This window comes from Prenolepis imparis, unplaced genomic scaffold (genome assembly GCF_030444845.1).
Source record: "Prenolepis imparis isolate NDT839.2.m4 unplaced genomic scaffold, iyPreImpa1.0 SCAF_26, whole genome shotgun sequence".
NCBI classification, from domain to species: domain Eukaryota; kingdom Metazoa; phylum Arthropoda; class Insecta; order Hymenoptera; family Formicidae; genus Prenolepis; species Prenolepis imparis.
In genome coordinates this window covers 404,613-429,077 of record NW_028141184.1, presented here as the reverse complement: position 1 = coordinate 429,077, position 24,465 = coordinate 404,613, and the positions used below count along the sequence as shown (strand labels likewise).

At 36.5% G+C, this 24,465-nt stretch overlaps 3 protein-coding genes across 3 annotated transcripts; 2 read left to right on the top strand and 1 right to left on the bottom strand.

Annotated features, from left to right (window-relative positions):
- The first annotated feature begins 1,389 nt into the window (after positions 1–1,389).
- On the top strand, positions 1,390–3,977 carry LOC145946891 (uncharacterized). The gene is made up of 4 exons (XM_083056643.1): positions 1,390–2,037; positions 2,753–2,987; positions 3,082–3,400; positions 3,548–3,977. The coding sequence occupies exons 1-4, from the start codon at positions 1,672–1,674 to the stop codon at positions 3,573–3,575; spliced, it is 948 nt and encodes a 315-aa protein (XP_082912769.1). The 5' UTR covers positions 1,390–1,671; the 3' UTR covers positions 3,576–3,977.
- A 463-nt stretch (positions 3,978–4,440) lies between these two features.
- Positions 4,441–24,072, bottom strand: LOC145946892 (large ribosomal subunit protein eL38). The gene is made up of 5 exons (XM_083056644.1): positions 24,013–24,072; positions 23,793–23,828; positions 5,113–5,173; positions 4,847–4,969; positions 4,441–4,509 (listed from the first exon to the last, which is right to left on the bottom strand). The coding sequence occupies exons 2-5, from the start codon at positions 23,793–23,795 to the stop codon at positions 4,469–4,471; spliced, it is 228 nt and encodes a 75-aa protein (XP_082912770.1). The 5' UTR covers positions 23,796–23,828; positions 24,013–24,072; the 3' UTR covers positions 4,441–4,468.
- On the top strand, positions 18,499–20,556 carry LOC145946899 (uncharacterized). The gene has a single exon (XM_083056650.1). The coding sequence runs from the start codon at positions 18,499–18,501 to the stop codon at positions 20,554–20,556; it is 2,058 nt and encodes a 685-aa protein (XP_082912776.1).
- Positions 24,073–24,465: the final 393 nt, after the last annotated feature.

Below are 24,465 nucleotides of genomic sequence, written 5' to 3'. Positions count from 1 at the left end.
ATAATTGTATAATATTGCACTTCGAGGAGACAGTTATCATGACACTTCCGTCATTTGCGCAAAAACAGAAAAAAAACCGAAAAGAACCGTAAACCGAAAATAATTTAACGGTCCGGTTATGGTTCCGGTGTTATAAATTTATCAGAATTTCAATACGGTTTACGGTTTCTGTTCTACTAAAAAAACGGTTATGGAACGGTTATCGGTTTTGGTCCGGGTCCCTGATATATATATATATATATTAATTATTGATTTATTACAGGATACATTAATTTATTCACGGAATTATTTTGCATTTTTATGTATATGATAGTTGTAAAATAATTGATCTTTTCAATATTTAAAAATTCTTAAAGTTAATCGCCTTTAAAAATATATTTTTTTAAATAATTTTTATATATTCTAATATATTATTTAAAAAAATCGTATTGATAGACTTGAACTTGAGTCTTCAGGGTGACAGACCGAACACCTTGCATTGAGCTATTTATAATATGTTACTCGTATGTTCTTTACATCACGATTTACGAGTATATGGAGCAAGTATTCTTATATAGTAACATCAATATAATCAAAAAGTAATTAAGTAATACATATTTGTTAGCCTATAAATCTACAATTGCCACTACATGTTAGACAAGAATTAAAATACTCGTTCTCTCCTTGTCTCTCTATCGCGCTGACGATACATAAAATATCGATAGAAAGGTAGAAATAAAAAAGCAATAAATTGCCAAGTCTAATAAGCGCCCGTGTCTTACATGTTGTATATTAGTTCACTCTGCGAATTATTATTTTATCATTATTATTTATCATTGTACAATTTGGAGACATATATATAAATTTTTGATACTATTTGTTATATATACGCACATATGTGCATAAGCATATATAAAATTTACAAAAAGTGGGTGCTTATTAGCCTTGCTACATTCCTGCCTTCTGCTACGGAAGGCCAGAAAGCATTTTCAGGCCGTATCTCGCGTGTAGCATGTCACGTGATTAGCACGGTAGAGGAACAAGGATAACATGATTATCGATCCTTGTCTCTCTACCGTGCGTCCGCGTGAGCAATGCAATAGTGTGTACGTGTACGGATATACACCACTACATAGAACCTGAAATTGGTTTTTCAACGTTGGTAACACTGAAACCGGAGTTTCGCGTTGTCACCGCGCGAGGTCTCTAACATCAATTCGGAGTTTGCCTGGGTCGCCTGCCGACCCTTAACGACGCGACTTTTGACTTCGAAAATGACTTACTTCTTGGGAATGTAGTTAGTAGTTACTGCATTAGCCACTACTACGATATGGCGCTGAAATCAGTGAGAAATGCCGGTCTCGCCTTCATCCAGACCTTTGGCTATCTGTCTATTAATCTGTGGTTTAGAACAGTCGGAGGAAGGGAAAACCCAGTGAGAGAAAGACTAACTAACGGCGGAGCGCGAGGGAAAAAAACACCGTCAGAGGGCGAGAAAGGTGGCGAAGGAAGAGAGAAGAAGGAGGGAAAGACCACCGAACCGAAGCCGAAGTGCCGTGTCCCGGGAGTCACCGGGTGTTCGCGCTGTTTCGCGAATCGAGTGAGTACTTGAAGAAGAGAAGAGGTTCCGCGCGCAGGAGGCTCTCTTCCGCGGAAGGCTCGACGCCGTCAACGATATCCTGCTGAGGTATTATGCGTCGACTTAGCATGAAGAACAAGCGCAGAAAATCCGAAACCAGTCCGAGCGGCAGCGAGTCCGAGGAAAATGGCGGCGCGCGCGCATCCACCGACGACGGCGAGACGCAGACCGGCAGGAACAACAACTCCGCCACGCGTAAAGGCGCCTCGAAGAGACGCTCGCTGCGCGGCGCGGCGGTGCAGAAGGCGTCCAACACGGACGACAGCATCGAGACGGACGAGTCCGTGGTAGAGCCGGAGAAGGAGCGGGAAAACGGCGAGAAGTCCGGTTCTGGTCCGAGGCCCAATAAGCGCAGACGAAGAGAGGATCAGAAAGCGTCTACGTCGGTGGACAAGTCCGACAACGACAACGAATACGAGGTACGCTGACTTATATGTATGTGTCTCTCTCTTCGAGCTCTGACGTCATCGAGCGACGCCGGTTAGCTGTGAATAAACAATGACCGATTTTACCGATAAAATGTTCAATAATTCCGTTTTTTTTTTTTTTTCGTTATGTAAATGTACTATTTCGTGTGTTTGTTACGTAAACGATCTGGTTAGGTGTCGTTTAATGTTTACGAATTCTGTTTACTTTGAAAAATCACTGTACACACCGTATGTGTGTGTGTGTGTGTGTATCTGTATTAATCAATCGAATCATTCTTATGAATCTTGAATGGAGAAGTATATTATATGATAATTTACGTAAAATTTAATTCTATAAATAGAATAAGATTATGAACGAAAGTAAAACATGTATGATTGTGAACATGATTGCGCATGCAACTTTCATTCATGTATTCTTATTTATATAAAATATAAGTAGGAGCTAAAGGAAGTATTAAAAATAGAAAATTTGATTGTATGTAAAAAACAACTATTTAATATGAAATGATGCAGACTTTTATATCATTTAGTTTCCTATAAACTTTTCTCTTATATTTTGATCCAAGAATTTGGGACACTTTATATTCAATGTAATTGTGACTAATCAACAATAAATAAATAACTAATTAATCATCAATAACATTGCACAAATAACTTTATTAAAAAAGTCTCAAAAATATAAAGTATGAATATTTTTTTCTTTTAGGTAGAAAAACTTATCAATGTTCGTACCAGTAAAGGCAATCGACAGTTTTTGGTGCGATGGAGGGGTTATGGAGAATCCGCTGATTCTTGGGAAAACGAAAAGGACCTGAATTGTCCTCAATTGATAGAAAAGTTTTTAACTAAGGAACAAGAGACGAAAGTGTCGAAAACTGGATCATCGAAAACAGACAAATCGAAAAAATCTAAAGCTTCTTCTAAAAAACAAATTGAAAATGGTATATCACTCTTGTAATAATAATAATAATAATAATAATCGTTTCATCTTAAAATATTCATTGTGAAAATAATCTTATTTAAATCGGTTTCTAGACGAACAAAATAATAAAGATGATAAAGAAAGTTTAAAAGAATTTGAAGTGGAGCGAATAATCGAGGTACGTTTCAAGAAGAATGGCACAAAAGAGTTTTTAATCAGATGGAAAGGGTTCAGTCCGACCGACGACACTTGGGAGCCAGAAAAGAACCTGAATTGTCCGGAACTCATCGCCAAGTTTATGCAGAAGGTGGAAAAAGCAAAGGTCGCCGATGTGCGCGAACTCAAAGCGAATAGGGTACATACCAAACAGTACACATTATCGACATGTGACCACGGGAGGAGATTGTCCAAACGTAATAAAAATAAGCAAAGGTACTTTTAGTCTGCTCATTATATGTAACCAACTAACCACTTTAAAATTAATTGTCATGGCTACAATCAATTACATTTTTTTTTTTTTTTTTTTTTTTTTCCAATTGCATTCTATTAGATATAAAGATCCATACTCTTTTTTTGCAGAGCAACTTATCACGAGTGCGATGACTAAAGAATGTCGTCCCGTGGTCTCAATACCTGTATTTTGTTCTAAGAATTTACTTTATACTTATAGTTCGTAGTTTTACAAGAGAGAGAGAATTAAGAGCGTTTTGACAGAAAGGAACCAAAAGAATATATCAAATCACAAGTAATTTGCTATATATAGTGTATTAGAGATTGTCACTGCATGTGATGTATACACATCCTCTCTACGAGGAAATGAAGAGTTGTATGTCAGAATTGTAAGACAGAGGTGTTGTATGATTAGTATACGCAACTGCTATGTACAATTTCTTTTACAGAAATGCTTATTATTATGTATGTATTTTACATAGACAACTAAGAAACAAAATTTTTATATTTTGGATTGTTTGCAAAAAGCAGATAAATTTTCTTCCCATTATATACAAAAGATACAGTTATGCTTAAATAATAGTATGTATAATGTATGGTCATATTTCACAATGATTGCAATTGTGTCTTTGAGAGAAACTTGTCAAAAAATTAAATTGTTTAAAAAGTGTGTATTAAAATGAGCGTATTCTTTTTTTTTTTTTTTTACAAGAATTTTAAGAAGGCACTATTGTATTGTGAACAATTTCTATTATAAAGCACGCGATAAAAATTAAGTCTATAATCTTAATGAGTTTATCATATTATATGCGAATAGACGTGTATATTTGCAGATCTGATATATAAAATGAATAGTCAATTGTTTAAAAAAAAACTTTTCCTCCCATACTTAAACTTATTTTAAATTTTGATGATACAAAATTGTAAAATTTCTCCAAGATATATTTTTAAAAGATTTTTGAAATTATATTGGGAAAAAGAAGGGGAAATTAATAGATATAAAGAAATTAAAGAAAAAATGCTAGTGGTTAAAAAGATAGTTTATTCATTTCATACACGCTCGCTCCTTTTCACTTCCTTTACTTGTAAACCTAAAAACATTTTAATTATATTATGACAACTGCAATTAAATTTCTTGAGAAAAACTTCAATTTTTATTTACAAAAATTAAATTTTTTTATAGTAAACAAATATTAAGCGCATAACGAAGGAAACATTAGAAAATACTATTATATCTTGAACAATTTAGGGCCACTTCAACCAACTCTGATTAACTTTAATTGACGATTAAACTATATCTTTATCTCTTTTTAAGAACGTATCTAAAAAGAGAAAGATATAGTTTAATCGATTAAAGTTAATCAGAGTTGGTCAAAGTGGCTCCCAAACTTCAAAATATAATCGACAATCTGATCGAAGTTATTATACCTGGTGGCAAGGATTGCTTTAGCTTCTCAGCCTTCTCCTTATCGGTGATAACAAGAGTGTACAAAAATCGAGAGCAGCGAACTTTGAATTTGACATTATCAGCATTCTTCTTAATTTTTACAGCTGAAAAAGAGAAACGACAAATCAATTACACCATTGAGAATGAGAAAAAAGATATGTACGTGTGTGTGTGTGTGTGTATATAAATTCTCTCTCTTGTAAGATACATGATTAACGAAGATATAGATTCATAAAGATATACTTACATTTTGCATCTTTCCTCCTGGCTTTCAAAAGAAAGTCCTTAATCTCTTTGATTTCTCTTGGCTAAAGATAAAAAGAAAAATTATTCAATTTTTTCATTCAGCTATTTGACTAAAACTCATATTAGACTATGCATTGAAGATTAAGATTAAAAATTAAAATTTAACTAATCGTAATAAAGAAATTTTAGTTAATTTTTTTGTTCTGATTAGAGTCAAATTCCAATGCGTGGTACGATACGAGTTTCACGAGGAAAAAGAACTCGTTTCGAGGTTATCTTGTTTGCAAAAGAATATAAATATTTCAATCAACATAATGATATAAAGTACAAATGTTTCTATGTGTCCAAAAATGAGAATCCGTGCAAAACGTAGCTTATGTAACGTCCCGTCATTTTCGCGAAACCATATTTTTGCGCGCTACTGTTTTTCCTGCGCCAATACTTAAAATTTAAGGATAATTAATGATTTTCCTCTTTACATATAATTGTTTAGACTAAAATCAAGCATTTATATTATTAATTACTAACCATACCAAATCTAGGGTCTCCAGTTATCTAGTTCTAACTAGCCGCTACCAGGAACTAGCGATCCGACCAATCAAACGTCATCCGAGACCCCTGAGCGTATACTTCAACTAACCAGTTATTATTAAATGAAACTAACCCTTAGCAATAAGAATATATTTTAATCATGACTAACCCACCTATATATGAATATTCAATATTAATTAAACAATATAATAATATTATTTATGGAATCAGAAACATAATAACTTGTCGAACTTTACTTAACAATTTAAGACTTATAGTAATGAGTTTTAGAAGTATTTTAATCACTGACAGAATTATTATGAGGAAGGTTCCATAAATCCTTATCTTGCGATGCATTGTAACGACAAGCCTGCGACAAGCATTCGATGAATTACTAAAAGTGTTCAAACACTTAATATTTTAAGATTTCATCCGCAATTATATTTACGAAGCCTTATTTCAGTCATTCAATGATTTCGATAACGAACCCAAGATTATTAAGATTTATTGAGTAAATTATTAAATGAAGAGACTTATAAATAAGGCCCAAGTGGATATAATTAAAGAGAATATTTTATTACAGAATTAAGTCAAACGAGAACAAGAAAGTCTCGATATTACGTTATGGAATCATAATTCTATAATTTAGAAATAACCTAATCTTACCCTATTGCATTAAACTCAAGTTTTATTATAAATTATCAATCATTAAGAATTCTAACTAATAATATAAAATAAATTATATAAGAAATGATTCCATAAACGTACAAATGAATATTTGGCGAACTACAAGAAACTTTAACATGTATCTATGCGCAGACCTCTCTAAAAACAGCTCATAATCAGCAAGTAATTAAGTGCCGATCGTAGGTGACAAGCCGCTTCCGTCCGTTATCTCCCTCGCGTTATCGGATGCTAGCGTTCAAACCACAAAAGAATAATAAATTAGACACTTCTTGGAATCGTCGCTCCTCATCTCAAGCTCACCGCCTAACTTCGATATCCGGTCCAGATTATCTAAAACTCGTAAATTGATAGTTGACACCTAGAGCGTTCGCTCCTGCGGGTCACCGTATCATGACCTCTTAGTACAATTTATTGTGACATATTCCAAGAAAACGTCTTTCTTAGAAATCCCCACCAAAAGGGAATTGCACACGACACTCAGATTTTTCTCGATTTGATGGGTATATAAACCCTTAATTCTTAACTTCATTGCGGCATACCATCATTAGCATCTCACCGTAACTCTACGGCATCTCATTATCGAGATCCCACCGTAGCTCTACAGTACATCATTTCTGTAGCCTTACGATACTCTGTATAAAGTCGCGCGTTTGCCGTCAACTGCGTCGACATACCCAATTTGTTAGTCGCGCATAGAATTATAAAGTAAAAGTTAAATAAAGAACTCTTGTGCTTCAAAACTCGAATACGTTGATTTTGCCAAACATCCCGCGACCGAGGTCCTAGAGAAGGGAAAAAGGGCGTATTACGATCCACTGCCTGAAGTTCACAGTCTATCACAAGGTAAGTACTTATAATTACCCAGACTATTTAACACGCCAATTTTAATTCTAAGTTACTCTAGACTGACAATTCTCTTTCAATCACTACCTTCTCCTAAAACAAATAAACGAAATCCACTGTTAAGCATTGCATGCAGCTAACAGTTTCCCGTTGTCAATCAGTATTTATCAAATCAGAATCCAACTACCTTTTCATAATTATTCAAGGTATCAATATCAGAATTTAGCAACATTAACGTAGAAACAATACTCCTGGTATCACTCGGACGTCGTCCAAACCCGCATTTTACCTCTAGCCGTTGGACGTACCTTTCGTAGGTCCAGACGACTCTCTACCATTTCCCCAACTTCTCGTCGTTGTCGAGGCATTCATCATACTTGCCCGACGACAAACCTCCCATCAACACCCTGCGTATCTCCATCGTCGACGAGGCATTCATCATACTTGCCCGAAGACAACTCCTCATTACCTTCTCTCACCTAATAAAAATCGATAACAGGAGAAAGATATCGCATAAGGATTCTTAAACAGAATTCCGGAACTAATTTCACTCTGGACGTGGTCCAATCCTCATTTTACCTATAGTTGCAACGCATACTTTTACCGTAAGCACACAAGCAACTCTCTGCCTTTTCCCCTACTTCCCGTCGTTGTCGAGGCATTCATCATACTTGCCCGACGACAAACCTCCCATCAACACCCTGCGTATCTCCATCGTCGACGAGGCATTCATCATACTTGCCCGAAGACATTCTCCGAACCCCCAGACCTTCCTTTTGAATTCATATTTAAACCCAAATGAATAGACGTATCGGATATTGATTTCTCACTCCCTCTAGTTCCCCTTCATGTTATCTCACGATAATCCTTATCTAACTCATTATAAATATATTATTCTCATCATTGCCTCTACCAATTAATTCAAATGCTACCCAGATCTACTGAATTAGACGTCCAAGGATTAACAAACGATGATGCAAATTCAATTATAAATATAATCATCGGGCTACTAACTGACGTTTTAGAAGGAACTATTGATATCGATCAGCTCATAGTCTGCTTAGATAATTTTCATATCCCTGGTGCTCAAATAAGCGTCGAATTCACATCATTAAATAAATATCAAATCCATTTTATTAATTAGCCCCTGAATTATTATTATCCAGATGAATAAACAACTTCAAGGCTTAATTTGCAATACAATTTACCAATTAATACTCAATTTGATCTATGAATATTTGAATGGTAAAATAACTTTCGATCAAGTCATAACTATTTTAAACGACATCGAAGATATCGCTAATAGATTCGATACTCCCAACTAGTAACTAATACCCCACTCCTGTGACCTACAACATTCCCTAGATCCGTAACTTCGGTCCTAGCTCTCGGCGTCCCAGAGGTATAGCCGGTGTAAGCAGGTTGCCTCACAAAAATAGAGAGCGCCCGTTTTCTCACTAGCCTAGGCATAGAGAGAGAAGGAAGATCACCCAGACGTGACTATCCAAAAACTTTGGTGGCAACGGTGGGATTGCCTAAAGGACTGATAAGGATCCTCCTGTGTAAAGGTCTCAGGAATTAATCCTCTTTCGCGTTAAAATTCTAAAAATTTAAATCGAAAGTGAATAACGAGTGTAACTTGAAATTTGATCAAATTGTCGCTGACAAGTGTGGCAACAATTATCGCTGTCGCTGACGAAGAGGATGGCAACAGACGATTACGATTGAATTTTCAATTATATTCAATTCCTTTCCTAAATAATTATCTTGATTTGAGATTTGACTTAGTTGTCGCTGACGAAGTGTGGCAACAACACCAACTGTCGCTGACGAAGAGTGTGGCAACAGTTGAGAAATAAGTTAAAATTTCAAATACATTTTATTTTCCCTCATGCCCAGGAAAGGCGGGCGTCGAGTTCAAATTAAAAGGATTAATTTCCAGATCAAAGAAACCATCTCCTCTTTCCAAAATCACCTTCCCTTATTTACCAAATTACACAATTTAACTAATAATACAAACGACCCCGAACCACTATCTAACGAAAATAAGAGTATCGATTACAACCCAACGCCAATAGAATTCGAATGCAAATATCCTGATTACAAAACAATTGAACGTACAGATCCCCGTCGCAAAATCTATAAAATTCGACATCTATTCGGTCCCGATTAAGCGACCGAACACTGTAACTAATCTTATTAATATATTTTCTTTCAGCCTCTTATTTCTCTCTAAGGTAAGCGAGCCATGCCGACTACACGATCGCAAAGTTCTAATCCTCCCTCCGAGGCTGAGGAAGGTGTATCACGATCCGAACTTGAAATTTTTAGTCAAATGTTAACGGAAAAAGAAAAATCACTCAAAGAACAACACAAATTACTGCAGGAAAAGACAGACGAATTTAAACTATTACGAGAAATCGAAACAAAAAAATCAGACGACCAGCACGACTCAATATTAACTACCTTAGTTGAGCAAATCTCTCACCTTAGTGCTTTACCCAGACAAGTAGAGATTTTAAACCAACGTATTAATAATAGTCTGACTTCTGATGCATCCAATCAAAGAAGAGCTCATTTTGATTACCTCCCTTCAGAAAACACTCATGCGACTAGTCCCGTCGACATACCTTCTCCGATCCGTTTTAAAGACGTAGTCGATTCTATCCCTAAATACGACGGACACAAAATGTCTGTTTTTCAATTTAGTAAAATCTGCGAACGTGCCCGCGAATTAATACCACAATATCACGAACATTACTTAGTGCAACTTATAATTAATAAATTACAAGGACATGCTTACTCCGCAGTAGAAGGAAGAGAATATAACTCTGTTTTTTCATTAACAAAACAGTTAAAAGCTATTTTCGGTCCAAATAAATCTGTAGATCAGTATCGCGGTGAACTCGCAAACATCTATATGAAACCTAACGAAGATATTTTCGATTATATAGCCAGAGTAAAAGAATTACGTGCAGCTATAATCGACGGAGAAAGCGACTGTTACGGAGAAATCGACGAATCCACCAAAGATACCATCGACCGTAGTGTTAGTACTAGTTTCGTTAACGGTCTCCCTACTGATTTGTTGATTAGAGTTAAATTAGAAGGAGCCTTCTCACTCGACCACGTCCTCGAGACCGCTATAAAATTATCAAAAACTCTAGAAGCAGAAAATGCGCGCAAACGGGCTACTTCCATGCATAGAACTAACATTCCTCCTCGCGCTGATTTCTCGAACAGATCCGGACCATTGCAACAACCAATAACTCATGATCCACAACAATCCTCTCTATCAAAATCATCACGAAATAATATCCCCTTTATAAAACCTCTTATCCCAGGACAACCCGGACCTAATTACCCTACCGAGAAAATCTGTCGCTACTGTAAAAACCCCGGACATCTTATTGATGAATGTCGCAAGCTCGCGTACAGACGCTCCCTCGGAAATAATTCTTCCCCTCCTCACCCTTCTACCAGTAACAATAATCAGGGAAACGCCCAGAGCGTTCCGGTAACAATTGGCGCCCGCCGGAACGATGCTCAACCGGGACGCCCTTCTCTTCTCCAACGCGCACCAGTTACTACAGTGCGACCTCTAAGCCCGACTCATACCTTATCACCAGTATTGGAAGAATAGAAGAAAAAGCAAAACCCCATAGCTTACCCACTGTTGTCCTTTCATCCCCAGACCTTCAGGGAGACTGCCTCTTCATGGTCGATTCAGGCTCTGGAGTAAATCTCATAAAACGACACTGTCTTGATCGAAAAATAAAAATTCGCGAAGAAGATGTCCTAGCTCTTCAGGGACTATCTTCAGAAGTGATGCCGACTTTAGGCTCCGTTGTTATAAATTTTCTTGGTCTCCCTACCTGTTTTCATATAATTCCCGATACCGTCACTTTTCCTCAGGATGGAATTTTAGGAAACACCTTTTTGAAAACACGCGCCGCTACTATCGATTATAAAAATCGATGCTTACATTACGACGATATTAGAATTCCATTCTCAGAGGCAAGTTTTCTCCGCGTCGGACCGCGATCCGTCTCGCCCTTTTTCATTAATATCACTAACCCAGATAAATCATACGGATATATACCTCGCTTCGTGTATAACAAAGATGTATATCTCGGAGAAGCTATAGTCTCTAATATTAACGGTAAAGCTTACCTACCCATTATTAATACCTCTGACCGTGCTTATCACGTAGAGGTCCCTTCTGCCGAATTAGAAGATTTTGACTTTGCGGATACATCTGGATCCACGATCCCAGACGGTGTCGTCAAAACCCGAGGGAATGAGACGACCGATGGTCCTTCTTCTGAATGCAATGAAAAGGTTAGATACGAAAATATCACTGCAACCTTAGGGCACCCAGTGATTCATAATGATCAATTAGATTTTGAAGACAATTCTACCCAAGTCGTTGCAACCCGAGGGCTCGTAACGACTTCTCCTTTATATATTAATAACCCCATATCTCGAAGAAGTTCGCAATGACGAAGCTTCTTGCGATCGCACATCTGCTACCATGCAGCTTCTACGATTAGAACATTTAAACTCCGAGGAGTTCAATAATGTCAAATCATTAATTCATAATCATGCCGACAGATTTCATCTTCCTGACGATAATCTCGGAGCTACTAACGCCATTCTGCATTTCATACCCACTACTAATGAGATCCCTATCCATACGAAACAATATCGATTTCCTCCTGTCCACAAAGACGAGATCAATAAACAAGTTAATGAATTATTATCCAATAATTTAATCGAATATTCTACATCCCCTTATAATTCCCCCGTGTGGATAGTACCCAAAAAATCAGATTCGCAGGGAAATAAAAGATGGCGAATGGTCATCGACTATCGCGGTCTCAATGAAAAAACCATAGGAGACGCATACCCTCTCCCAAATATAACTGATATTTTAGATCAATTAGGATCCGCTAAATATTTCTCTGTTCTCGATCTAGCCTCCGGTTTCCATCAAATCCCCATGGCTCCTAAAGATGCCCCTAAAACCGCATTTTCAACTCCATACGGTCATTATCAATTTAAAAGAATGCCTTTCGGTCTAAAAAATGCTCCAGCGACTTTTCAAAGATTAATGGATAACGTTCTTTCTGGATTACAGGGTAATGAATTATTCGTATATATGGACGACATAGTTATTTACGCCAGATCTCTAGAAGAGCATGAAATTAAATTTAATAAATTGATGCAAAGATTAAGAAACGCGAATTTAAAATTACAACCCGATAAATGCGAATTTCTACATCACGAAGTAGCGTACCTCGGTCATATTATCGGAGATGACGGAGTCAGGCCCGATCCAAAGAAAATAGCATCTATAGTTAGATTTCCTCCTCCGAAAAATGAAAAACACATAAAACAATTTCTAGGATTAGCTGGATACTATAGACGATTTATCCCTCAATTTTCCAAGGTCGCTAAACCACTCACAGACCTACTAAAGAAAAATAATACGTTTAATTGGCAACAAAAGCAAATAGAGGCTTTCGACATTCTAAAACGCTCTTTATGCTCTGAACCTATACTTCAATATTCCGATTTCACTCAACCTTTCATTTTAACAACCGACGCATCCGGATATGCTGTCGGAGGAGTACTCAGTCAAGGACAAATCGGAAAAGATTTACCTATCGCTTATACCTCCCGCGTGTTAAATAACGCCGAACAAAATTATTCTACTATCGAAAAAGAATGCTTAGCCATAGTTTATTGCGTCAATCATTTTCGACCTTATTTATACGGAAAGAAATTCACTATTATTACTGATCATAAACCTCTCGTATGGTTACATTCTATTAAGGACCCTTCCTCCAGATTATGGAAATGGAGAACAAAATTGGCTGAATACGAATACGAAATACAATATAAGAAAGGGAGTTTAAATAATAATGCAGATGCTTTATCCAGAAATCCACCTATTAATCTCGCCATTCCTCTATTCGTAAATCACGAGTATGATGAACCTTCAAACGAATCATTAGTCGAACCTGTTTCTAGTAACCCTAATATTTATTGCGAAGTTATTAAGACTCCTCCACCTAATCCACATCCTCAGGAACCTGACGTAATAGTAGAAGAATATTCCAGTGACGACGACAGCAACCGAAGACGGCGACAATAAACGAAGAACAGTTATTGACCTACGCGAAGGAGATCACATATATGAAGAAGTACTCCAACTCGCAGAACCACGGGAAACAGATTTAATTCTAGTAACCGAAAGCCGCGACTGTTTATTAAGACAAAAAGACGATCACGTAATTTTTATTCAAATGGATGGAACTCCTTATGATAACGGCGCTAAAGAATATCAACAAGCAAATTTACTACCTGTATATGAGAACCTCACGTTTGAAAGAGTAAATGTACAAACAGTTAAATCAAAAACATTAATATCCATTCCTATAAGATTAAATAATCGTTCGCGCTTAGAACAACAAACGTTAAAAAATTGTATGCGTTCCCTTTTAGATGCCGTAACCGAATTACGTTTAGCCTCCTTTAGTATCAGTAAAACTGATCGTTTCGACGATATACCATGGCGATACGTGATTAGCCAAATTCAAGAATTTTTGAGAGAATTACCCATCCACATTACAGTTTGCGAAAACTTAGTTCGAATTCCCCCTGCCGAAGAACGCGAAACGCTCATTATCGAGAATCATTCTTCCGCTCACGGTGGTCATAAAGGAGTAACTAAAACTTATAACCGATTAAGACCTTATTATCATTGGAACACTATGAAAAAAGATATACAGCATCTTATTCAGAGGTGTCGTCAATGTCAGTTAAAGAAATTAACACGTGTAAAAACAAGACAACCCATGGTAATTACAGATACACCTAGGGCCGCATTCGACAAAGTAGCTCTCGATATAGTAGGTCCTCTCCCTATAACAAATTCTGGAAATCAATATATATTAACTATGCAAGATTTATTGACTAAATATTCTGTAGCCGTTCCTTTAAGAGAAGCTAATTCTTTATCCATTGCTATTGCGCTCACTAGAAATTTCATTTGCATATACGGCGCTCCTAAAGCCATCCTTACGGACCAAGGAACTAATTTTCTCTCTGGTCTCATACGAAATTTAGCTAAAATGTTTAATATACAACACTTTAAAACTACCGCCTATCATCCTCAATCTAACGGTTCTCTTGAAAGATCACATCATGTACTGACAGAATATCTTAAAATTCAGGTCCAGAAAGAGAGAGACTGGGATAGTCATATTAACATGGCAATGTTTTCTTATAACACTAGTGTTCATGAAGGAACTAAATACCCACCATTTGAGTTAATCTTCGGTAGAATAGCCCGATTACCCTCCGCTCACCCACCTGTCGAAGGAAATCTAGAGACTACCTATCGAGATTATCTGACTGATTTATTTAACAGAATACATGACACACAAGAAGACGCACGCAAAAACCTCATAAACTCTAAAGAACGAAGTAAACATTATTACGATCGAAAAGTTAACGAACAAAATTTTCAAGTAGGATCACGTGTATTTTTACTAAAGGAACCTGCAAAAGGAAAATTCGCCGACCAATATACCGGACCCCATGAAATTATAGAAGTTCTACCGCAGTGCAACGTCAAATTATTAGTCAAAAATAAACCCAGAATTGTTCACGTTAACAAGTTAAAAATTGCACATGTTGAACCAGGATAAAATAACATGTATCATCTTTGTTTACAGATGTTGGCAGCGCCAACGAAACATTATTCCAGGGCCTAAAGCAGTTATCCTCTTTAACAGCTCTCCATCGTCTGCGACTACGAACTGCCCCTAAGGCCCCGGATCAACTTCAGGTGGAAACAGTTCTCCTTTTTATCAATACTGTTTTACGGATCACCTGACATCTTTTATTAATTAACTAATTAACAAATTTTCCATTTCTAATAAACCATCTTAATTTCTGCTTAAATGCAGCAACCATACTAAATATTTCTACTTTATACGCATAAAAAAAAAACTTTAACAACAATAAATACTAACGCTATACTTACTAATTGCAAAATGTGCATCGGGAAGAATTTTAAATACAACCCACATCCCTTGTTAAAGCACTTTCCAGAATTATATGAAATAAAATGCCTACGAATATCTGGCTACCAAGCTGAAGAAAGTGGCAATAGACTTTGTATTAAATGCTATAACCGCACAACCCCAAAGGGTTATAAACATATAATTGGTCACGGAGTTATAGACGGAGATATGAGCCCTGCCGACTGTCAAATCTGCAGCAGCGAAATAGCCATAGAAAAACGCTCTGTTTTACAATGTAACGATTGCTTTATCGCTTATATAGAATTCATGAACGCCTTTAAAACATACTATTCTAACAAAATCGCACTTCTAGTTCTGGACACTGCTACCCTGGATGTTCTTTACCTCTCGGTGTACGATAACAACACTGGCTTCGAAATTGAATTGAGAACCCCAACCTAATAACCAAATAATTTATTTACTAAAACAAAATCTATTTTCTAACATTTACATACTCCTATGTAACCTATATTCTAACCTTGATGAGTTATCTAGTCATAACTAAAACAATTCTATAAACGGTCTCTAGCTTAACATTTATTAACCAAATAAATCACTAATCTATAACAAAGTATAGAATAAATTATATCTTTATTATAACCTTATAAATACTTAAGTCTAAGGCAAATGCAATTCCGCGTAATTAACTAAAATTAGGAGATACAGTAAACTAGTTATACTACATTTCGTTAAACGTACAGTCTAAAACGTAATATGAAAATTATACGCAGCATTTAATCATTATTAGTGTTCAAATTTATAGAGATAATACATATATATATATATTAAATGATAATATATCGTTAAAATTATATAAAATATACTATACTTTAAGTAACTTTAAAATGTCCTATCTATTTAATCCTAATACGATAAAGTGTCCTATCTATTTAATCTTATATATAAAATGATAAAATGTCTCTTTATAGCTTCCTTCGATCTTACTACTATAATTATTCTGGCGAAACAATTACATTACGACAAATAACTAGTCTTAAGCAAATATGGCTGACAAATATCTGATTTATTTAATCTTGATCGTAGATAATAAAGTGCTCGTCCTATTTAATAAATAAAAAAAATAAAAAAAAAAATAAAAAAAAAAACAAAATATATATATACGATAATTAATACGATAATAATATAACAAAGTGCATTCTTAGCTTCTTACGAATCATATATATATGGATTTAAATCATAAGAATATATATATTTTAATTAATGAATCTTAATCATAAACAATAAAATGCTTCTACGGTGTTTCCTCTAATCTTACGAGTATATAAAGTACTTATGAAGGCAGTATGAAATAAAATAACGCAGTTTCTCGATAAGCATAATTTTAATAATTACGTAAAATACATGCGATAATAATTATTATAAAGGAACTATTAAAAATATATACGTTTGCAATCGCGCGCGCGCTCTTCAGAATAACCTGAATCGATGACGCTATCAAGGCAGTTCTGAAACAATGCACAAAAATAATATAATGCCAAGCAATGAGATAAACCCAAGGCAAAACAAAGTAAAAGAAAGCTTACTTACCTAATTCTTATAGAATCCCGCTTGGCGTAAAACTTCTTCACGGTACTCCGCGTCTTCAAAATCATCGTACCCCGCGTCCTCACACCTCCTCACCGGCGCCGCGAAATCGATCATTCTCTGCACCCTTCTTTCAGCACGTAGTCTACTCATCTTCACTACGTTCTTCCACAAGCATACCCTCCACGGTGGTCCACAATCCCAGTCGTCCTCTAACAAACAAATAAAGGTTACATACATCGAATTATCAATTATATATTAACAAACCGCGTCATAAAAAAAAAAATTTAAAAGAACTTACTGAGCATCTCATCGGTGATCAGAAATCTCTCTCTGAACAATCTCTCCTCCTCGCTCCATTCCTCGAATAATTTATTCAGGGAGAAAATATCATCCCCTTCCTCCTCCAGGAAAGCCTTCCAGCGCCGTCTCTCTTCGGCTCTCACTCGCCGATCTTCGCGATCCTTCTTCGTGTATTGATACACAGAAAGAATAACGTCGGGCTGAGAAAGAAAACCCTTAATTATTATATTTCCCTATCTCGATCGCCCCGTTCCAAATTATTAAGCAAATATCAAATATCATTAATATCAGAGGTAATAACATTAATAATAAAACGGACTCATACACATTCATGAATAACTACTTACGTTCTCCTTATCAAACTCCATCACCAGAATTATCGGTAATCGCCTGATCACCACCTTCGTTTTCGAATACGGGACTTCAATTTCCATTATAAATTTTTCTTTTTTCACAACACTCTTACCACTACAAAACTAAACGCGACTGTGCGATTCTTCTTCGTTGACCTGCACGTGGAAAACCATTTTCTTTTTCCTCCCATTCCCCCTCTACTCACATACACTTCTACCTATGATATGTTTACGACTTGACACGCCCTTTCTAACTTACCAAAGACGTTAAAACACAACTTTTCCCAGCGAAAAACTACACATATGGATGTAATATCAGACCCTCGCAGCTTGGCGGCCTGATTCAGAGAACTAGCAAAATACGAAAGCGTCCTCGAAAAAAATAATAACAAAAAGAGAGAAGAGAATTTTTATTTATCATTAAGCATCTATGTAAGTTAATATAGTATATATTCCTCGCTACGATAAGCTTCACCCTAAATAATTAACATCTACGCATTGGTTCTAACTGATCTAATTAAAGTAATTTTAATGAAATATATATATCTTAAGTATAGAACGTACATATATACCCAAGTACAATTCTTATATCTTACTCAGTTGCAAAATAAAGTTATAAGACATATAGCATATATATATAAAAAAAAAGGGAAAAAAAAATAATTTACATATTCATAATTTTAGAATAAAACGTGCACATAATCTATTATAATTCCATACTTTACTCGGTGACAAAAGGATACCTCATATACTATATATATATATAGATATATATATAAAGAAAAAAAAACCCAAAAAGCACACAAAAAAATAATAATAATAAAACAATATATATATATTTACGTATAATTAGAATAAGAATATATATATATTCAATAATAATCACATATATATATATCCTACTTGATTACAAAGCTATAGGAATACAAACATACACATATAACCATAATTTTAAAGCAATATCACATACACGAACAATTAGATTAAGAATATCTATATATATATACTTCACTATGCATTATTACAGACATGTTGTCGTACTTCGCGATTCTCGTTCTCGTTAATCCGATTCACGCTCTTATTGGATTCGATTGTGGCGGACAACACCTGAATATTACTTCGGTATCGTTGCTCGATGTTGGAGAATGCAATCTTGATATACGGAAACCCAATTCGACTGACGTCTACATGCAACTCTTACAACTCTCGGACTACAATCATGCAAAAGTCATCCAGTGCAAGGTGGAAATATCACGGACAATTTACCACTGCGGAATGCACTCGCATGTCTCCATAGTCCATAACGGAAAGGCAGATTATATCCACGAAACCGGATATACAGTGTGCCGAAGGGCATTCCAAGATGGAACATTCTCTCTCGGGGATAGCAATATCATTCACGGACTAAGAGCTAATCAGACTACTTATCATAGTCTCACCTTAGCCGGACGCACTAATAACGACGGAACCTGCAAAGGCACTCAGTACTCCGATCCTTACGGAATCTGGGACAACGTCGTTGTTCAAGCCGTCGTCAAGATCTCCTTGAGGACATCGCACGTTCCCGTACAATTAAACTCCGGAAAAATAATATTAAAATCCGGAACCATTTGTCTCTTGAGCGAAGGATTTTGCATCGATTCCGAAAACGGATACTCGTATTGGAAATCCTTGCCAACATCCGCTTGCAATTTCCATCAATATGACGTTCTTTATGAGGGTTTAGCAACTAAAATTACAGATAATTCAACTAACCTTTCTCCGATTATTTATAGTCTGACTACGCAGGACGTCACGTTCGCACTTACGAAGACAAAAGAACAACCCTTGTGCGGATACACTTTATTTCGCACAGAGCACCCTAAGCTCTTTATCCTAGAGACAAAGCAAGGCGATACCTTCGCCAGCCGAGGTATCATCCCCGTGGACAACCTGGATATATTCACATATATGAATTCTAAATTCGTGTATGTGGAAAAACACATCCGACAACAAATGACTTCATTATATTATAATGTTATGCAACAAAAATGCGAATTAGAAAGACAGGTAATCACCAACGCCCTGTCTTTCGCTACTCTTCAACCAGATGAATTCGCATATCGCCTTATGAAAGGACCCGGCTATATGGCAGTTACAACCGGGGAAACCACGCACATCGTCAAATGCATACCTGTAGATGTTGTAGTAAGGAAAACAAAGGAATGTTACACGGAATTACCTGTAACCACCCGCAACACTTCCTTGTTTCTCACCCCGAAATCCCGGATAATTTCTAAATATGGAAATCAAAGGGAATGCAGTTTTGAATTACCAATTATGTACCGTATCGAGGATACATGGGTTCAATTTACACCTGAACCTCAAATCAGACAGTTACCTCCGCAACAATTAAAACCAATGACGACATTAACCTGGGATTATTTGACGCCAGGAGCCCTCGCTGTCAGCGGAATATACTCCGAAGAAGATATAGAAAAACTGAGGGATCACATTATGTTCCCCGCAGAGAAACCCGCTCTTCTAAATACAATTGCAAGAGGAATTACGGGATACTCCATTAACTCCGACGCTGTCTCCATGTATAATTTATTGGACGAAGCCTCTCTCAATAAAATTGCCGAGAGTGCCGCCTCACGAGTATGGACCGGATTTATTTCATTCGGATCAGCAACCGCTGGAATCCTTGGCATTCTAATAATTATTCGCATCATAAAAGTCTTCGTCGATACAGCTATTCACGGTTATGCCTTACATTCCGCCTATGGATGGAGCATGCATTTGGCTGGAGCCATTTGGAGCTCTCTCACTCATCTACTACTTCATCTCGCACGAGGACCTGTCGATAGGACCGATAATAAAAAACCAGCCAAGGGACCACCGTCACCTTCTGCTCCTGAAGACCTCTCCAGGGAACCTACCGTAATCATTAATGGGTTTTCAAGACCAAATGATAATGCCTCATCCAACATCGAATCAGCAACTACTAATAATGTTTCTGATATTAATTCATATCAGAATTTAAGAGATCGTTTAAAAGATCTCGAACAAATTCCTTCGAATACATCGCAATTTGTTCTTAAATAAGGGGGGAGGTGTAACGTCCCGTCATTTTCGCGAAACCATATTTTTGCGCGCTACTGTTTTTCCTGCGCCAATACTTAAAATTTAAGGATAATTAATGATTTTCCTCTTTACATATAATTGTTTAGACTAAAATCAAGCATTTATATTATTAATTACTAACCATACCAAATCTAGGGTCTCCAGTTATCTAGTTCTAACTAGCCGCTACCAGGAACTAGCGATCCGACCAATCAAACGTCATCCGAGACCCCTGAGCGTATACTTCAACTAACCAGTTATTATTAAATGAAACTAACCCTTAGCAATAAGAATATATTTTAATCATGACTAACCCACCTATATATGAATATTCAATATTAATTAAACAATATAATAATATTATTTATGGAATCAGAAACATAATAACTTGTCGAACTTTACTTAACAATTTAAGACTTATAGTAATGAGTTTTAGAAGTATTTTAATCACTGACAGAATTATTATGAGGAAGGTTCCATAAATCCTTATCTTGCGATGCATTGTAACGACAAGCCTGCGACAAGCATTCGATGAATTACTAAAAGTGTTCAAACACTTAATATTTTAAGATTTCATCCGCAATTATATTTACGAAGCCTTATTTCAGTCATTAAATGATTTCGATAACGAACCCAAGATTATTAAGATTTATTGAGTAAATTATTAAATGAAGAGACTTATAAATAAGGCCCAAGTGGATATAATTAAAGAGAATATTTTATTACAGAATTAAGTCAAACGAGAACAAGAAAGTCTCGATATTACGTTATGGAATCATAATTCTATAATTTAGAAATAACCTAATCTTACCCTATTGCATTAAACTCAAGTTTTATTATAAATTATCAATCATTAAGAATTCTAACTAATAATATAAAATAAATTATATAAGAAATGATTCCATAAACGTACAAATGAATATTTGGCGAACTACAAGAAACTTTAACATGTATCTATGCGCAGACCTCTCTAAAAACAGCTCATAATCAGCAAGTAATTAAGTGCCGATCGTAGGTGACAAGCCGCTTCCGTTATCTCCCTCGCGTTATCGGATGCTAGCGTTCAAACCACAAAAGAATAATAAATTAGACACTTCTTGGAATCGTCGCTCCTCATCTCAAGCTCACCGCCTAACTTCGATATCCGGTCCAGATTATCTAAAACTCGTAAATTGATAGTTGACACCTAGAGCGTTCGCTCCTGCGGGTCACCGTATCATGACCTCTTAGTACAATTTATTGTGACATATTCCAAGAAAACGTCTTTCTTAGAAATCCCCACCAAAAGGGAATTGCACACGATACTCAGATTTTTCTCGATTTGATGGGTATATAAACCCTTAATTCTTAACTTCATTGCGGCATACCATCATTAGCATCTCACCGTAACTCTACGGCATCTCATTATCGAGATCCCACCGTAGCTCTACAGTACATCATTTCTGTAGCCTTACGATACTCTGTATAAAGTCGCGCGTTTGCCGTCAACTGCGTCGACATACCCAATTTGTTAGTCGCGCATAGAATTATAAAGTAAAAGTTAAATAAAGAACTCTTGTGCTTCAAAACTCGAATACGTTGATTTTGCCAAACATCCCGCGACCGAGGTCCTAGAGAAGGGAAAAAGGCGAACGAGCGTATTACGATCCACTGCCTGAAGTTCACAGTCTATCACAAGGTAAGTACTTATAATTACCCAGACTATTTAACACGCCAATTTTAATTCTAAGTTACTCTAGACTGACAATTCTCTTTCAATCACTACCTTCTCCTAAAACAAATAAACGAAATCCACTGTTAAGCATTGCATGCAGCTAACAGTTTCCCGTTGTCAATCAGTATTTATCAAATCAGAATCCAACTACCTTTTCATAATTATTCAAGGTATCAATATCAGAATTTAGCAACATTAACGTAGAAACAATACTCCTGGTATCACTCGGACGTCGTCCAAACCCGCATTTTACCTCTAGCCGTTGGACGTACCTTTCGTAGGTCCAGACGACTCTCTACCATTTCCCCAACTTCCCGTCGTTGTCGAGGCATTCATCATACTTGCCCGACGACAAACCTTCCATCAACACCCTGCGTATCTCCATCGTCGACGAGGCATTCATCATACTTGCCCGAAGACAACTCCTCATTACCTTCTCTCACCTAATAAAAATCGATAACAGGAGAAAGATATCGCATAAGGATTCTTAAACAGAATTCCGGAACTAATTTCACTCTGGACGTGGTCCAATCCTCATTTTACCTATAGTTGCAACGCATACTTTTACCGTAAGCACACAAGCAACTCTCTGCCTTTTCCCCTACTTCCCGTCGTTGTCGAAGCATTCATCATACTTGCCCGACGACAAACCTCCCATCAACACCCTGCGTATCTCCATCGTCGACGAGGCATTCATCATACTTGCCCGAAGACATTCTCCGTACCCCCAGACCTTCCTTTTGAATTCATATTTAAACCCAAATGAATAGACGTATCGGATATTGATATCTCACTCCCTCTAGTTCCCCTTCATGTTATCTCACGATAATCCTTATCTAACTCATTATAAATATATTATTCTCATCATTGCCTCTACCAATTAATTCAAATGCTACCCAGATCTACTGAATTAGACGTCCAAGGATTAACAAACGATGATGCAAATTCAATTATAAATATAATCATCGGGCTACTAACTGACGTTTTAGAAGGAACTATTGATATCGATCAACTCATAGTCTGCTTAGATAATCTTCATATCCCTGGTGCTCAAATAAGCGTCGAATTCACAGACGATTAAATAAATATCAAATCCATTTTATTAATTAGCCCCTGAATTATTATTATCCAGATGAATAAACAACTTCAAGGCTTAATTTGCAATACAATTTACCAATTAATACTCAATTTGATCTATGAATATTTGAATGGTAAAATAACTTTCGATCAAGTCATAACTATTTTAAACGACATCGAAGATATCGCTAATAGATTCGATACTCCCAACTAGTAACTAATACCCCACTCCTGTGACCTACAACATTCAATAGATCCGTAACTTCGGTCCTAGCTCTCGGCGTCCCAGAGGTATAGCCGGTGTAAGCAGGTTGCCTCACAAAAATAGAGAGCGCCCGTTTTCTCACTAGCCTAGGCATAGAGAGAGAAGGAAGATCACCCAGACGTGACACTTAATAAAACGACAAATATTTTATTATTTACTCACCATTATTGGTTGATGTAATTGGCTCGGCAGACAGACCTGAAACGACAAGAGCTCGATGAGAAACTTGTAGTAAAATGCAAACGAAACTATTCAGACTTATAAAGTAGGGTGAATTTAGCGAGCGAGCGAAATAACGTTTCGACGAAACGATAAACGATCGAACGAAATGAATGCAAAAACACGTTATAAGAACATTTTATAAGAGCACGTTTACACTCACCGTGAAGACACGTTTACCGGAAAGAAAAAGGGACGACGCGAATAATGGCGATCGGTCGATTTCCGGCAGGGCCAGTCAAATCAGCGACTGAATTCAAGCTGGAAAGACAGTATAGAGATTAGAAACAACATTCGGGGAAGCGATTATTACGAATAGCAATATTGAAATGGTTAAAAATTTTGTTCAAATTATTATATACAGGGTGTCCCATAATTCGCGAACCACCCGTCAGTTGCAGGTAGAGTAGGTTAAACTGAGTAAAAAAAGTCCTCTACCATTTTGCGATTTTCTCAATAATTAATGAGAAATAAATTAAAGAAAATCAGCCAATTCGAGCGATGATAAGCGTGCAGCGAGAAGAGACAGCCCACTCGGGGGTCCAGAGTTAGCGCTACTCGTATGTAGTTACTGTCTTTTGTAAAGCGCTCCTCCCCGCTTCATCGCGCGCCTAGC

Coding starts and splice junctions, on each gene's coding strand:
- LOC145946891 (XM_083056643.1), top strand. CDS start 1,672: ATGCGTCGACTTAGCATGAAGAACAAGCGCAGAAAATCCGAAACCAGT. Junction 2,988..3,081: donor TAAAAAACAAATTGAAAATG/GTATATCACTCT, acceptor ATCGGTTTCTAG/ACGAACAAAATAATAAAGAT. Junction 3,401..3,547: donor CGTAATAAAAATAAGCAAAG/GTACTTTTAGTC, acceptor CTTTTTTTGCAG/AGCAACTTATCACGAGTGCG.
- LOC145946899 (XM_083056650.1), top strand. CDS start 18,499: ATGTTGTCGTACTTCGCGATTCTCGTTCTCGTTAATCCGATTCACGCT.
- LOC145946892 (XM_083056644.1), bottom strand. Junction 4,970..5,112: donor CAGGAGGAAAGATGCAAAAT/GTAAGTATATCT, acceptor TCTCTTTTTCAG/CTGTAAAAATTAAGAAGAAT. Junction 4,510..4,846: donor AAAGCAATCCTTGCCACCAG/GTATAATAACTT, acceptor AAATGTTTTTAG/GTTTACAAGTAAAGGAAGTG.